Source organism: Xiphophorus maculatus, chromosome 23 (genome assembly GCF_002775205.1).
Source record: "Xiphophorus maculatus strain JP 163 A chromosome 23, X_maculatus-5.0-male, whole genome shotgun sequence".
Classification (NCBI taxonomy): Eukaryota; Metazoa; Chordata; class Actinopteri; order Cyprinodontiformes; family Poeciliidae; genus Xiphophorus; species Xiphophorus maculatus.
Window position 1 is genome coordinate 20109253 of NC_036465.1, and position 14557 is coordinate 20123809.

Here is a 14557-nt window from a genome sequence, read left to right on the forward strand (position 1 = left end):
TTTACTTCTCATGTCTTCATTTAAACTTTAACTAACATATAATTAGTAAACTTATCTGATTCAGTGTCATTAAGTCACGTATGGACATGCCACCAAAGAGCCTTTATTTGTTTTGCAGGCAGTCATGTTTTCTTTGGAATGCAGCCTGCCAAGCGTCCTTGTTCTCCTGACATTTTAGCGTGCTTGACTTGGTTTCAGTTGACTGAAAAAAATGCTGCAGGAAACAGTTTTGACTTTGTAGTCTGCACATGTATGCACAGGTTTCACTGAAACATTTCTGGTTACTTCTACCGGACGAGCATTTAGCTCACAGACAGGTGTCTTCAGTGTTTATCGTTTAAAAGTCTATGCACAATGTTTCAATTACAGCTTTACTTACTAGTTCCAATGGTGCGAAAAATGATTAAGAGAAGGTTCCTCAGGAAACACTTTGCAATGTCAGGGCCATTTGCATCCTAAAGGTAGAGAGAACATTGGATCCAAGTCAGAATGTTAACACATCGAGGTTAATTCACAGAAAATACATTTTAATTTATAGACTTGTCTAATATATACATTTACAGTTAATAGAACCAAATTGTTAACTTTATATCATATTATATTATATTATATTATATTATACACAAAACATATTGCTTGAGAAAATAAATAAATAAACTAATAAACAAACATTTTTCAGGTGCCTTTGCGGGCTCTAGGACCCAGGTTCCCGCGGCTCTTCAACGCCACTGGGCACGTCACGACTCGTCTCGGTCAGATGCAGGGGAACCGGGCAGACCTCGCAGGGTTATTCATCATAAAAATAAGGTGAGTGCTAAATTGTATGTGTGGTTGGCGCATTCATCTAGGGAAACGAATCACAGAAGGGGTACGTTTTATTTGCGTTCAGCGTGAAGTTTTTTTGTTTCTTCCACATAGTTGTAAGTTGGTTACACAGTGAGGCTAACGGTTAGCTTGACCAGCAGCAGAATGTCAACAAGCTGTCAGACTAGCCACTTAGCTTCTGAACCCGCTACTCGTCGCTTCATTGTCAGGAGGCTGAGTTGGATATTAGTGTCAGCTGCTCGTTTCGGTTCCTTATTAACTTCTGCTTTCTGAACAAGTTAGTTCAGGAAGAGTTTGTTGTTTGTTGCGTTCAGTCAAAGCGGACAAGCTTGGACATGTCAAACTTGATGTTTGTTTCTGAGGTTGCAAATCACGCTGTCATTACTCAGATTCTCGCTTCTGTTGATGTGATGAAGGTGCTTGTTGTTTTCCTCTCCAACAGGGTGTTTTTATATTCTTGTTCATCTCCTTAATACTGTTCATTCTATGATGTTTGTGCTTAAAGTAATGAAAAACTAGGCTGGAGACATCTCACCATTACACATCTGTCATATTGGTTTCATTCCCCAGACAGTTTCATGCAGGTGTGCTTAGTCTCAAACCCAAGGTCCAGAAGCCCTAAAGTTTTTTTCAGTATTCTTTTTATAGAGTTACAGCTATTAAAAAAACTATAAAACTGAATCTGAGTATGAAAATCAAAAGCAGATCAGAAATCCTGACACATTTTATGTATAAAGTGCTTTTTCCAGGATGACAAAAAAAATGAAAAGAAGTCCTTATTACCGTTGAACCCTTTACTATGTATTTACAAACACAAAATGACTTGATATTAAGTATGTTGTGAATGTCAACTAAGAGCATAATTTGGAAATAATCAAAAATAAGATTAACTTTAGTCATGAGTGCAAAGGAAATATTATTTTCTTTTAAACCATTTAAAATGTAAGTGCTGTGACTGTTAGATTTTCATGCAAATTAAAATAACTATGTATTTTATTTTGTTGCTGTGTATCATAAAGAGGTGACGATTTACTCTTGAGAAAGGTCGTACCCATTTAGTTTATTCACAAGATAAGGAAATACTTAATGAATCTGATGACAGCACTGGTGCTACTACTTTCCATTGACACGGAAACAGCAGGTGTTTGAGGATCTGAGCACATGAAAGCATGATAACAGTCTCAATCCGATGTCTGCACAGCTGTAATCTGATCCATGCACTTTAGCTGTGCATGTGTATATAATGATTTGTAAGGACGGTAAGGTTTTACAATGCACATTTGCTGGCATCTTAAATTACACAAAATTCATTTATTTGTGACGATGTAGGGCTTTTTGTGGCTTCTCAGTTATTCAGGACTAATTTGAATGTATTCCTTGATTGTTTATTGCTTCTTGCTCTTCTTTCTCTCTCTTGGTTAAGTTGACCCTGATCTTCCACCCAATTGCAGTGGCCTGAAACCCACCAGAGAGGCCTAACTGGGTGGGGGAAACACGATGAGTAGGAACAACGTGCTTCTGAAAGTGATCCTGCTGGGAGATGGTGGAGTCGGGAAGTCCTCTTTGATGAACCGCTACGTCACAGACCGCTTTGACTCCCAGTCATTTCACACCATTGGCGTAGAGTTCCTTAACCGAGACTTGGAGGTGGACGGGCGCCCGGTCACCCTTCAGATCTGGGACACGGCAGGTCAGGAGCGCTTCAAGTCACTTCGCACCCCGTTCTACCGGGGCGCAGACTGCTGCCTGCTCACGTTCTCTGTCAACGACTTGCAGAGCTTCCTAAATCTCAGCTGCTGGAAGAAGGAGTTTATGTTCTACTCTGACGTTAAAGAGCCGGAGAGCTTCCCTTTTGTGGTGCTGGGCAACAAGGTCGACATGGAGCAGAGGGAGGTTGGGGAGGACGAAGCACGGGCCTGGTGTGAGGAGAACGGCTGCTGCCCTTACTTTGAGACCAGCGCTAAAGACGACACTAATGTCACAGCTGCGTTCGAAGCAGCTGTCCGGGTGGTTCTAGCTGCTGAGGACCAGATCGGTCATGCACTACTCGGCAGCACTATTGATCTTCATGGCAACCGTAAAACCTCTCGTGGCTCATGCTGCTGATAGTGCAGGGGGTACTAAGCTTTTCTCGCTGAAACTTGCCTGTTTGTTCTGACAACAGGTGTACTGTAGGTTTATGGTACAGCATCCAATAAGGATACTATGCAGGAGATGCAGCTTGTGTGAGGAAGCTGGTGTCAGGGATTTCAGCTGCTGTCTTGTGAGCTGAATTGTTGCTCTTATGAAGGTACAGGCATTCTGTGACAGGCGTGCTCGTCTTTTCTGCTTTCAGTGCTTTCTCACAAGATATTACATCCTTCTCTGTTTATATGCGAGGGTAGTATCAAATAATGGAATGAAGCATTGTCTTTTATCTCATATATTGGAAGACAAAGTGTCAGTTTTCTCATAAATTCACAAAAATATGGAGTTGCTCTGTTTTCTGATCTCAAGGTGATTGGTATTTGGCGTGGGTTATTGGTATGAAGATAAAAGTGAAAGTAATGATTTCAATAACCATGAAACCCCCCCATCGCAACACTCATATGGTTTCAAATTATTTTTAAGAAGATACAAGAGAAAGTCCTGGAGTTTTCTCTGCCTGCGTTGGGCACACAGTAAGGCAGAGTTGCCCCTCCTCCACTTGTTTTCTTTTTTCTTCTTACTTTTGGCCAGCCGACTGAAAGTAGACCAATTTAGTAGTTTGAAAATATTTCCAGCTGACTGTCACCCTTATTAAAGTGGTGATGTTTTAAAATGATTGTTTTAAGAATTATCAGATAAGATGTGTAAAGAGCCATTACGTCATGTTCATTTTAGTTTGCATAAGCAAACAATGAAAATCTCAAACTACATAGAATCCCTTGACTATCTGAACTGCTTGTATTGACTAGGTTTGTGCCAGTATGAAGGTATATCAAGTTTTTAAAAAAGTTATATCTTAAAAACTAATATCCTTGGTCATACCATTTCTAAGGTCTAAAGTTCTTATACTATAATAAAGTGATGATGTTGCTAGAATTTTCTTTGACTTTAAGCAATGAAGCCCTGCCCCTCCTCCATGTATATAAATGTGCACTGCTGGTCAGCTTGCTCAAAGAAATTAGGCTTTATTTTTTCATACTCAAAGAAAAGACCAATCCGGCCTAAAAAGACGGTCAAGGTGTCGAAAAGAACGCCATCCTTCGCCGTTACTTGGGTGTTTTAATGCTGCATTTGGAAGCTAGAAGCTTACTAGTGAACTGTTGTAACTAAAATATGCAACACATGATCAAATCTTTGTGTGAACAGAGGTAAGCTGTTATTTCTACTGGAAACTACAGACAAAATGTCATATCAGCCCATGCCTAATTGTGATATACTAAAAAGTATTAACTATAGTACTAGTTACAGTAATATACTGCTGAGTTATAAGCAAAAGTATGCGCTACACACAGACCATTTGAGTACTACAGTTTACACAAATGCTGACTGAGCTTCAATTTGTGGTACGATAAACTACAAACGTTAGTACTCTTAAAAAAAAAGGCTACAAGGTACATTAAACAGAAAGGGAATGTTGATCATCAGGTTTATGGTTTTGCCCGTGAGCATTAGTTGCACGGTAGTCTTTTGTTTGCCTCTGCACTACGTTGAGGCTGGGTGTAATCGAGAATTTATGTCTCGGTTATATCCGGTAGTTTTTTATGTGACAGTTTACCAGGCAACGAATGCTTGTTGAACAAAATAATTCAAAAGTCGTTCTGCCTCTGGTATTTTTCTTTTTTATTTCTATCCAATTGTTACATTGGGCTTCAGTGTTTGATCAGGGACAGTTGAAGAAACTTTTTCTTGCTAGGTTGAAGAGCTCTAATTATAAGTGGCCTCTCTGTAATCCTGCGTCAGCCTCAACATTCCAGTCTTCTAACTTTGCTCACCTGAGGGTCTCCTGAGCATTGCTGAGAAATGATGTACATCTCATTACTTCCAGTGTATATTCTACATCACCTCTTCATTCTTACAGCATTTGGCAAAAACATACAAAGTACTTGGAAAAGTTGTTTACATCTGTCATTGTATTCATATACCTGACACTGGCCACAGGTACATTTCACTTTGTTTTTATTAGTGGTGGCCAGAAGGCTCTGTTTTTTCATGTATGGTATTGGACAATGTTACAGCTAATAGTAATTTAAACTGAACTGTCATTATGTATGTGTAGTATTTTTCTTTAATTTTTTTCAGATAAAATGTATTGATTATCTTTTTAACTAGAGGGTCCTATATTCTCGCATCATTATGATGCATTTTGTTTGTCTGTCACAGCCTGAGATGCACCAAGATCAAAAGTTGTAAACATTTGTCTTTTTGAACTAATGGTAATTGCAAGAATTCACTGTGAAAGTGAACTGAATAAGGTACTGTTACATTAATCAAGCTTATATATAAGCTGACAATGTGGAGTGTGTTGGGTCATTTCACCTCTTCGATACTTTGTACTACTGTAGTTTTTAATTTTTTAATACATGGATGTTTCTGATATGAAAAAGAGAAGTCTGCTACATGACCTAAAACCCCTGCCTCCATTTATATCCGTCCTGTAGATGTCCCATACTTACATTGCCAACCTTTGACTTAAATTGCCAACCACCTCCCGGTAGGTATGCTGTAAGGAAATGTGGCTTTGAGACTAAAATCTACCCACAACTTGTTCAGTTATTTTATTTTGATCAGATGACTCTTGTGTTTTGTAAATTACGCAACAGGCTTACAAAATGAGATCAGCACTTCAATCAGTGTAAATGGTTCATATTTAAATATGGAGGATTTAAACATTTTTGCAATTATCTTTATCTCCTATCAATAGAAATGAAATGGGACGACATGGGTAAGTTTAAAAATGCAACTCTTTGGTGCAAATTAGCAAAGGGGTAAGATGACCCAGGGTTGCGTTGTTTTACAAAAACCGTGAGCTAAAGATGTAATTTAAAAACTACACCAACTTTTAAAATGAGGGCTAATAGCTGTGAGTTATTTTTGTGATTTAACTTAATCTATTTTCTTACACTGCTGCTTGAGTTTTATCTAGTTTGCATAATAAAATCTGTCATGTGTTTTTTTTAAACCTGAAATCAACCTTGTTAGTAAAATCAATGTTAGCCAAGAGCATAACATTTCCCATGTTCTGATAAATTTTCCCATGTATCTGTGATACTTATGAATGCAATCTATGTTTTTTTTAAATTTACATTTTTAAAATGTAAAAGAATATTGTTTTACTGCCTGTGTTCAACTCATGAGTGCAGCTCGATCTGTGCAGAACAATAGTTTCATTTTGATTATGTGCTGATCTGAGACAGCTGCCCTTCCTCTACTTTGCACTAGTAATAGCAACACTGAAGAATTGATCTCTAGTGCTTGGCTTCAAATAAAGTGTGCATCATACCAGATGGTGATTCTGTCGTTTGCATTTTTATACCTGGAAGACTACTAATTTCCTTCTTTTTCATTCTGAAACAAAAATGAATACATTACTTGGTCCAGATCACTTTCTTGCCATCTGTAGTCACATAAAAAATTCCTTACATTGTTATTGCTGCATAGATTGTTTCTAAATATCAAGATATGAAATTATAGCATCATGGTGACATTTTACCTGCCCTCTCTCTTATTTGAGTTTCATTGCATCACCCAGTGTGTCCTAAACAACCAAAAAAAAGTGTTGTCCTTGGAAACAGTCAACTGTGTTCCTCTTCATTAAAATGGAAATCAAACATGCATTGCATTTTTATTTTCCCTTCAGTAAAAGGACATTAAGCATGCACTGCACACTGAAATCAGATCTGGGCACAGACAAATCCAATCAGCTTTTCAAAACCGTAGACTTAGGTAAATTTGATAATGGAAATCAACTAGAAGCACTAAATACAAAGATTATGCCCAGATTAACAAAAATAACACCTTACATATATTCCAGTTTACAACTTAAGATTGAGTGAATAGTCTCTTGTATCCTAGAGAAAACAAAGCAATTCAAACTACGCAACCACTATTAAACTGAAACAATATACAACACAGACCTATCTGATTAATTGTGACGGCTGTAATGAGCAGCTCTTTCAGCAGAACTTCAGCGCCGTCAGGAGATGTCAAATGTGTCAGCAGAGTACGGAGAGCACAGTGTCTCCCCTCTGTCCCTCTGCATCCTTCTATAAAGGTCATAGCCTCTTCTCTTCTCTTTGGCCCTGTGCTTCAGTGTTTTCACATACACTTGGTACACAGCCAAGTGAAGGCAACAGTGCACCTGTGGACACAACGAGGAAGTACAAAACATTTGTACAAAACACCCTGACCCCTGATTCTGGCCAGGAGCCAGGGATGGAGAACAAGTAAAACAGGCACTGTGACTTCACAGACTCAAAATGAAAATTATTAAAGGCAGTGTGCTCAATTGTTTCATTTATTTTCAAACAGTACATTACCAACACACACAAAAGGAAAGAAAAATATATCTACCAGCCAGCTTAACATCCTACAAATAAAACTCAGCTAAGGAAGGTTTCATCAATAAAAATGATCTGTAGAAAGATTTTTTTTTTTTAGTGTGGGTCACAAATTGCATACAATCATCACTCATGAATGCCTTCAATCTAGGCTGTTAATGATTCATATGAATCTTTATTAGGGTGGATTGATGATGCAGTATAAGACTGTACTTAAAAAAGGAACTGGGTACAAGGGTAGAATTTAATGTACCGGTAGATTTTTTTCTAATTCACTAACGCTTAAATTGATATACAAGCTTATATATATATATACATATATATATATATATACAGTACAGACCAAAAGTTTGGACACACTTTCTCATTGAATTCAATGAGAAGGTGTGTCCAAACCTTTGGTCTGTACTGTATGTGTATATATATATATATATGCACACCACTAATATTTAGACAAATTTGCTTATCAAGAAACCAATTTTTTTGCCAATTCACAATCTTTCTCAAGGCACTTTATAAAAAAATAAGTTCAGTCCAATCAGAAATTTAAACTCAAGTACCATCGACATGGTTTTGCATATTTTTTGTTTGACTGCTCTTCTTTACTGGAGTGGTGGGGGTAATTTCAGGCTTCTTCCCAAAAGCCTACCTCTTAAACATTATCCCTAAATTTTCTAAAGGGTGGAGTTCCAGGTCTTTCAATAAAGGAAGACACATATGTATTCTGCATAGTCATTCCACCCTGGAAGAAAAACGGTTCAAATAATAGAAAACCTAAGTTTTGGCATGCTGCTGATGAGTGTATGTAGACATCTGACCACACTGTAGTTGTATTAGTAAATTCAGCTACAATTAGTTAAATTGTGTTATACAATAACTACAACATAATCCCTAACGAATTAAGCAAAGCAGTTTCTTTGCCATAAAAGTACCTCAGTAACATAAAAGAAGCAAGAAACACTTTTTTTAAAATCTGATATTGAGGTTACTTTATAATTCAGCACCTACAGCTTTTGTTGTCTCACAGTGAGAAACATTTACCGACCTCACTAGATCTAACAAATACTGAATCTATAATTCCTTCACTCTGAATCCACCGTTGTCCATTGTGTGAGGTGAGCCTGCAGCACAGTATGGATGTGTTCCGTATGCGGTTGCAGTGGAGCTGCATTGAGGCTTTGCAGAGGTCTAGCCCTCTCTTTGTCCAGAGAGCAGTCTCCTTTGACACGTAATACAACCCCTCTGGCAGAGACTCGGAGTGCAGGTGGCCCCCAAAAGAGACTTCTTATTGGCTATTTTTTCAAACTGGCACAACTCCATTGTTGCTGCTTTCTCTCTGACCCGTGAGAAAAGTCCTGAGGTCAGCATGAGACTGCAAATGCATGTTTGTCTGCCCCCATAGCAACCAGATGTGAGGCGTGGTGGCCATAGTAACCTTTAATCCCTTGTTCTACTCAGCAGCTGTATGCTGCCATGTGCTTGTCCTATAGCCTATGTTTTAGTTCATTAGTACTGTGTTATGTTTTGACTTTAATTGGTTGCATAAATGAACATTGAAATGATCTGACAAGAAAAATCATATTTACTGCAAGTCATAGCAATTAAAATGGATGAAACAAAAACAGTCTTATAAAAAGTAGGGGAGAAAAGTGTTTTATAAAGTCCATGATCGTAGGTAGTTCTGTGCAGGTGAAGTGAAAGGACAGAGATGTTGAAGTCCCCTTTAAGTCCCCTTGTAGATGACAGAGTGGACAGGAAGCAGGGTGCCTAACACCTTGGACCTATGCCCTTTCTCCCAAGATAGCGCAGAACCGCAAAGTTATAGGTGCTTGACACAGTATAGGTCAGCTACAGAAAGACAAGGAAAAAGGAGGAGATGAAAAGACCCACAAAATCCTGGATATCTACAAACATAAAAACAAAACATGACGATGCTAATAGTTTTAGCTTGATATAACAGCTTCTGTAATGGAGCATGAAAGTATAATGGCTGCATGGCTGGCTGGAACGCCATCAGACATTACAACATTATTATGCTGCCTGTGTCAGCTGACAAAGAGGAACAGAGAGCAATAGTACAAGAGTCATCAGTCATGGAGGCCTGAAATGCCTCACTGCCTACACTTTGACCGGCACTATGTCACATGAGCAACAAAATGGTCGTTGTACCCCAAACCAGCCCTCAGTTTCCACACTCACCAGAGCCAAGAGAGTGATGCCCGCACCAGCGAAGGCAGCAACATACAGGTTATAGGTCATCTGATACTGATAGGAGAAGATCAGAATGATTATTTCCACTTCCTGTCAGGCCAGTGATAAAATGCATCAGGCACCAGAGCGCTAGTTCTTACCTCTCTGGTTTTGCAAATACTGGACAGGGTCATACCACAAGCTTTTCCTGGTACTGCATTCCATGGCAAGAGCCCTGAGGGGAAAAATAACTCACTTTAGCTCTAATCTAATTTCATGAATACAAGCTTAACTTTTAATGTGTTATTGTACTGTTCTCATTGTCAAACTTTAAAATCTCATAACTTATTTGAAAATAACATTTTGACAAACAGCTGGATATTATTTTAGTAATTTCTTTTAGCTCCAGAATAGTGCACAGTTGATGAGATGGGACCCTCTTAAGACAAACCAGGAGGGACTGATGATAAAAAAAGATATGGCAAAGACAATCAGTGCTGATTTTTATCATAACAAAGCCACAAACCACTCAGTGGAGCATTGTGTTGTAAGTTTGATTTTAGCTAGGGCTCTAACACAATGAAAGTTCTAAAACAATGAAAGTGTTGGCCTGTGAGCACTTTAGAAAGCCATTTAGGATCCCTAGAGCATGAATAAATGTTTGCACATGATTTTTGCATCTCAGTTGCTAAATAAGATTCCTTGGAAATGCTGCACAAACAAATGTAGCATACATAATGCTGTAGACTCCTGCCATGTCATCATCAAAAATCTGTATGACTGGTTATTTGCAAGGTAATCACAAAAAATATATATATGTAGGCTGATGCTATTTAGCACAAACAATGAGAAGAGTTGGTCAAGCACGTTATCAGAAACATGTCAAAACAAAACTTCAGGGAACAAAATTTCCCAGAGATAACAAAAACTGAAGCTATCGACATGGATTCAGAAACAAATGTTTGTGGTCAATTATGCTGATTTATACACATATGTTTGAAGTATTCATTTGCATCTGGGAATGAGATCAAACAGAATTTAACTCAGCTCCAGTTCCAAGCCAAAAACCATGGATACTTGCAAACAAGCTCTGTGAATAGGCTAGCTACTTTTAGCAATACAAGATAATGGCTAATGAAGAAACAGAGCAATATTATTTCTCAGCATTTTGTATTTTTAAACAGTCCAACAATGTCTTCATTAATGCACAGAGTATCTTAGCTATAGTCAAGTTATGGCAGACATAGGACTACTGAATTTTGAGATTGGGGATGATGAGAAACCTGGAAATTTTACACTTTGAATTTCAGCTTTATGCAAGTTCTCTGCCTTTTCTTGCTTAGAAATTTTGACTTCTGAAATTAAAAGCAATGGCAAATGATATTCCCCCCATTTGTTTTTAATCATAAAAATATCTAATCTTGTCATGTTATTGAAAAAAACCTAATCTACCGGTGTGCTTCAAAATATGACTATACCATCCACTATGCATTACTAATCTATCAGTATTTAAAGGATCATGCTCTCAAATAATGGCCTAATAAGAGCCTGATCGAATGCTGGCTTGCACAGGGCCCCATTCACTGGTATTTTCATTTGGAGGTTGGTGACAGACAGAATAATGAAAGAAAAAACATTATAATAAAAAAATCTATAAAAAAATCTATAAATTCAGTTTCAGTAAAAGTTCCCAAAACATTGAGATGGTACCATATTGCCTTGCATCAACGCAGAGCTGGTTTATACTCGCTGGGGTCTCAGTCAGAACAGCAATGGTGCTGCAAGTTGCATCCATGTTGTAGAAGAAGTAGACTGGCAAGGCGGAGAAGGCAAACACCAGCAGCCACAGCACAGCAAGAAGATACGTCATCACTATGAACTGTAGAGGCACATCATACATTAAGAAGTAGTTCACAAAATAATGTGTAATGGTTATTTTGAGTCTACCAAAATATTCCCATGAGCCTAAAGATTTTTAACACCCACACTATGTGTATTCCTAACCAATCTCCCTGTTCCCTTTTACTCGTCCCACTCAGGGCCGGCTCACCGAGGAGCTGAGGCAGCGACCACACATGGTGCTCCTGAACTCTCCAAAGGTTTGCTTGGCAGCGCTTGTGGTATAGAAGCCCTCAGCCAGGAGAGCAATGCAGTAGAGGAAGAAAAAGGAGGCCAAACCATAGATGACATACTGGAAATACTGAATGCTGAAAGAAAAAGGACAGACAATGAGAAGGGCTAAGTAAAATCTATACAGCAAAAACTAGAGAATTTTATCTTCCGAGAAATAGCTTACATATAGGCTAGAGTGATGTAGTCATGAAGGTTCCGGGCAAAATACGTTTCGATGAGTCTCTCCGTTTCAGTGAGCGCCTGGTGACCGCAACCGCAGAACAGGGCAATGCCAGAGAAGCAGAGCAGTGTGGCGACAAGGGAGCAATATGGCACCCCGCCCAAGCAGCGCATGCAGCAGTCATAGCAACCTATTAGTTAAGAAGACAAGCCCATTTAATCAGTATACATTTACAGCTTTTTAAGAGACTGTTCTTACAACAGCAACAAAATATAGTGAACAAAACTGGACTGGGAGTAAAATGATTAGAGATGGATGTCACACAATCGCAGTTCTATTTGCTACCTTCTTAGGTACCTTCCTTCAGTCTTATTAACTACAGTTGTTGTTTACCAAACTAAAGTTGGCAAGCAACAAACAGCATACCTGATAAACCATTGAGTGAAAGCCACAATGCAAAAGTCCTCTGTGCTATCTACTGACTTCCACAACTTCTGAATTATTTTTTGGCAACATTTAAATAGTCTGAAGAAAACTAAAGTAAGAGGACTTGTCCATTAGCTGCTGGTGTCCACATTGTAAGATAAATATTTACAGAGAAAGATTATTTTAAATCAAAAGTATTACCACACAACCATAGAATTCCACAAACTTAAAAACAACTTAACTATTCTAAAAATATTGCTAAAATCTAATCTTTTACAGATGAATATGGTTTAATATGTTTGGTTTAAAAATAATGATTATATTAAGAATTTTATTTTTACATTTTTGAGTAAATCCTTATGGTACATTTCTCACTTAAGGTTTTGATATAGTGGGAATCTCATACCAGCTCGTGTCACGTGACAAACAATATTCCAAACACCAATGGTTACTTTTTAGTGAACATTTGACTTCGATTAAGTTGCAGCATAAGTTCAGTAACAGCGAGTGTGGCATCCCCTTATGTGCCACTCAGATGGCAGCCAAGGGCCAAAGATACAAGGGGAATCCATCTGCTTGGACCCCACCACGCACCCTGACTCCATTCACAATCCTGCAATGAAGAGTGTGAGAAAAGGAGGAGGACAAGGGACTGGAGACACAGCAAGGCAGGGATGGAGAGAGGCTGCTTTTGTGACTGCAGAGACAACAGTCTTTGTCCCACAGCATTGTGGGGGCACAAGGGCCACCAATGTCAAGCAAACAAAGGCCAGAGGCACCTCTTTGCTTTAAACACACACATCCACACACCCAGACTTCCTTCTGAGAAAACACAGAGAGGTTGGGGGCTGGGAGGAAATGATAGAAACTGGGGTGTTGCCAGAGCTGGAGGAGGATGGAAATCTGAATAAACAATGCAAGTTGTGTACATGTGTGGCTTTGCACACAGATGGGCACAATGGGAGCAGGCAGACTGTGGTTGGTACCATTACAGTAAACACAGATGGAAGAAGGGGCAAAGAGATAGCTCTTTAATTGAATACATTTACACTGGCTTTGCTGACTGAGGGTGAGAGATCTATAGGCCTACAAACGGTGTCCTCTGTCATTCAGACATATTAAAATGGAGTAAAAATTTATTGTGTCAAGATGAGCAAGGGTTATCATCTCTAAAGTCCCATGTAAAACACGCAGAAGTTCAAACGTCATTGCACAACTCAACCCACGTGCGTTCAGTCGCACCTTGCTTTCAATTAGCCAATTAGGACAGGAGGAGCAGGCAGACTGTGGATCTGGATGAAAACATTAGACCGAAAAACTATATGTATTTTCGTTCGATAATGTAAAACTGTGGCCAGTTCTCCATACTAGAAATTGAGAAAGATTGCAATCGAAAGTAGATGCGACAAGCTCCCCTTAAAGCAGCCCTGCCATCTCAAGCATGAAATAAATCTCATAATATCAGCGGCGCATCAGGCTGCGATAGCTGCCCTCCAAACTGACAGAAAAGACCTTAATAACTTCTGACGCCCCCTCACAGTCCCTCTCACATCTACGTGCGATCACATGCAATCAAACTGAGATTTGATTTAAAATAAAACTGAATCTGCTAAGAAAAGGAAGAGTCCGCTGGGTTGGAAGTTTCTTACCCATGTCTTGAAGGAAGCGTTCAGGACTTGTTGACTACTCCGCAGCTGGTCCGCTGAAGATGTGCGTCTCTCTCGCCCTCGGCCCCGTATATCAATCTCTCAACTCGCGTTCTGTCCCCCCTCACTACCTCCAAACAATGGACAGAGCCAACGATGACTGCAAGTGCAATCTTAAAGAAACAATGTTGCTTTTCAATGAACTTCAGGTCGAGGGATAATGAAGAGGTCAGGGCTCTTATACTTGCAAATATCAAGTAAGGTCATTGTTGATGCTGATTTGCATGTGGAGCAACGCACATCTTATGTAAATCCCGGAGTGGGCGGGGGATTTCTTCCCAAGGAAAATATTTTATTCCCCACATAATTAGTCATCTAAATTCAGGGGATAATTACAAAATGCTGGCCAAGATCATTTACAATATTGTGACTTTCAAAGACAAAGTTTTATGAAGTTAAGCTGATTATTCTTGTACCTTTTGTACCATATTTTTTCTTTCCACTCAACTTTCCATTAATATGCTTGGATTCAGCTCTGTGTATGTGTACATCTTCTAAAGGATCAACCTTCTTCTTACCTTTCCTGCTTGAAAATTATCAAAGCATTACATTTGGGCATGAAAAAATTTCTTATTTAGTATTCTTTTTTTCAG

At 38.9% G+C, this 14557-nt stretch overlaps 2 protein-coding genes across 3 annotated transcripts; one reads left to right on the forward strand and one right to left on the reverse strand.

The window, feature by feature from the left end:
* The first annotated feature begins 729 nt into the window (after positions 1-729).
* Positions 730-6302, forward strand: LOC102228683 (ras-related protein Rab-9B-like). Of its 2 annotated transcripts, none has more exons than XM_023328912.1 (2): positions 730-807; positions 2249-6302. In XM_023328912.1, exon 2 carries the CDS (start codon positions 2323-2325, stop codon positions 2929-2931), a length of 609 nt encoding a protein of 202 aa, XP_023184680.1. In that variant the 5' UTR covers positions 730-807; positions 2249-2322; the 3' UTR covers positions 2932-6302. The 2 variants fall into 2 exon arrangements, with proteins under 2 accessions (XP_023184680.1, XP_023184681.1); XM_023328913.1 differs by having other exon boundaries at positions 734-807; positions 2277-6302.
* Positions 6303-7722: 1420 nt separating this feature from the next.
* Positions 7723-14119, reverse strand: LOC102228944 (myelin proteolipid protein-like). The gene is made up of 7 exons (XM_005795368.2): positions 13908-14119; positions 11836-12022; positions 11590-11746; positions 11250-11418; positions 9701-9774; positions 9549-9614; positions 7723-9197 (listed from the first exon to the last, which is right to left on the reverse strand). The coding sequence occupies exons 1-7, from the start codon at positions 13909-13911 to the stop codon at positions 9117-9119; spliced, it is 738 nt and encodes a 245-aa protein (XP_005795425.1). The 5' UTR covers positions 13912-14119; the 3' UTR covers positions 7723-9116.
* Between the last annotated feature and the right edge of the window lie 438 nt (positions 14120-14557).

Excerpts from the sequence above, each read along its gene's own strand:
- LOC102228944 (XM_005795368.2), bottom strand. Across the intron at positions 11,419-11,589 it reads GTCGCTGCCTCAGCTCCTCG|TTCATAGTGATGACGTATCT; the intron begins GTGAGCCGGCCC and ends GTGCCTCTACAG. Across the intron at positions 9,198-9,548 it reads GCATCACTCTCTTGGCTCTG|CTGACCTATACTGTGTCAAG; the intron begins GTGAGTGTGGAA and ends GTCTTTCTGTAG.
- LOC102228683 (XM_023328912.1), top strand. The coding sequence starts at position 2,323 with ATGAGTAGGAACAACGTGCTTCTGAAAGTGATCCTGCTGGGAGATGGT.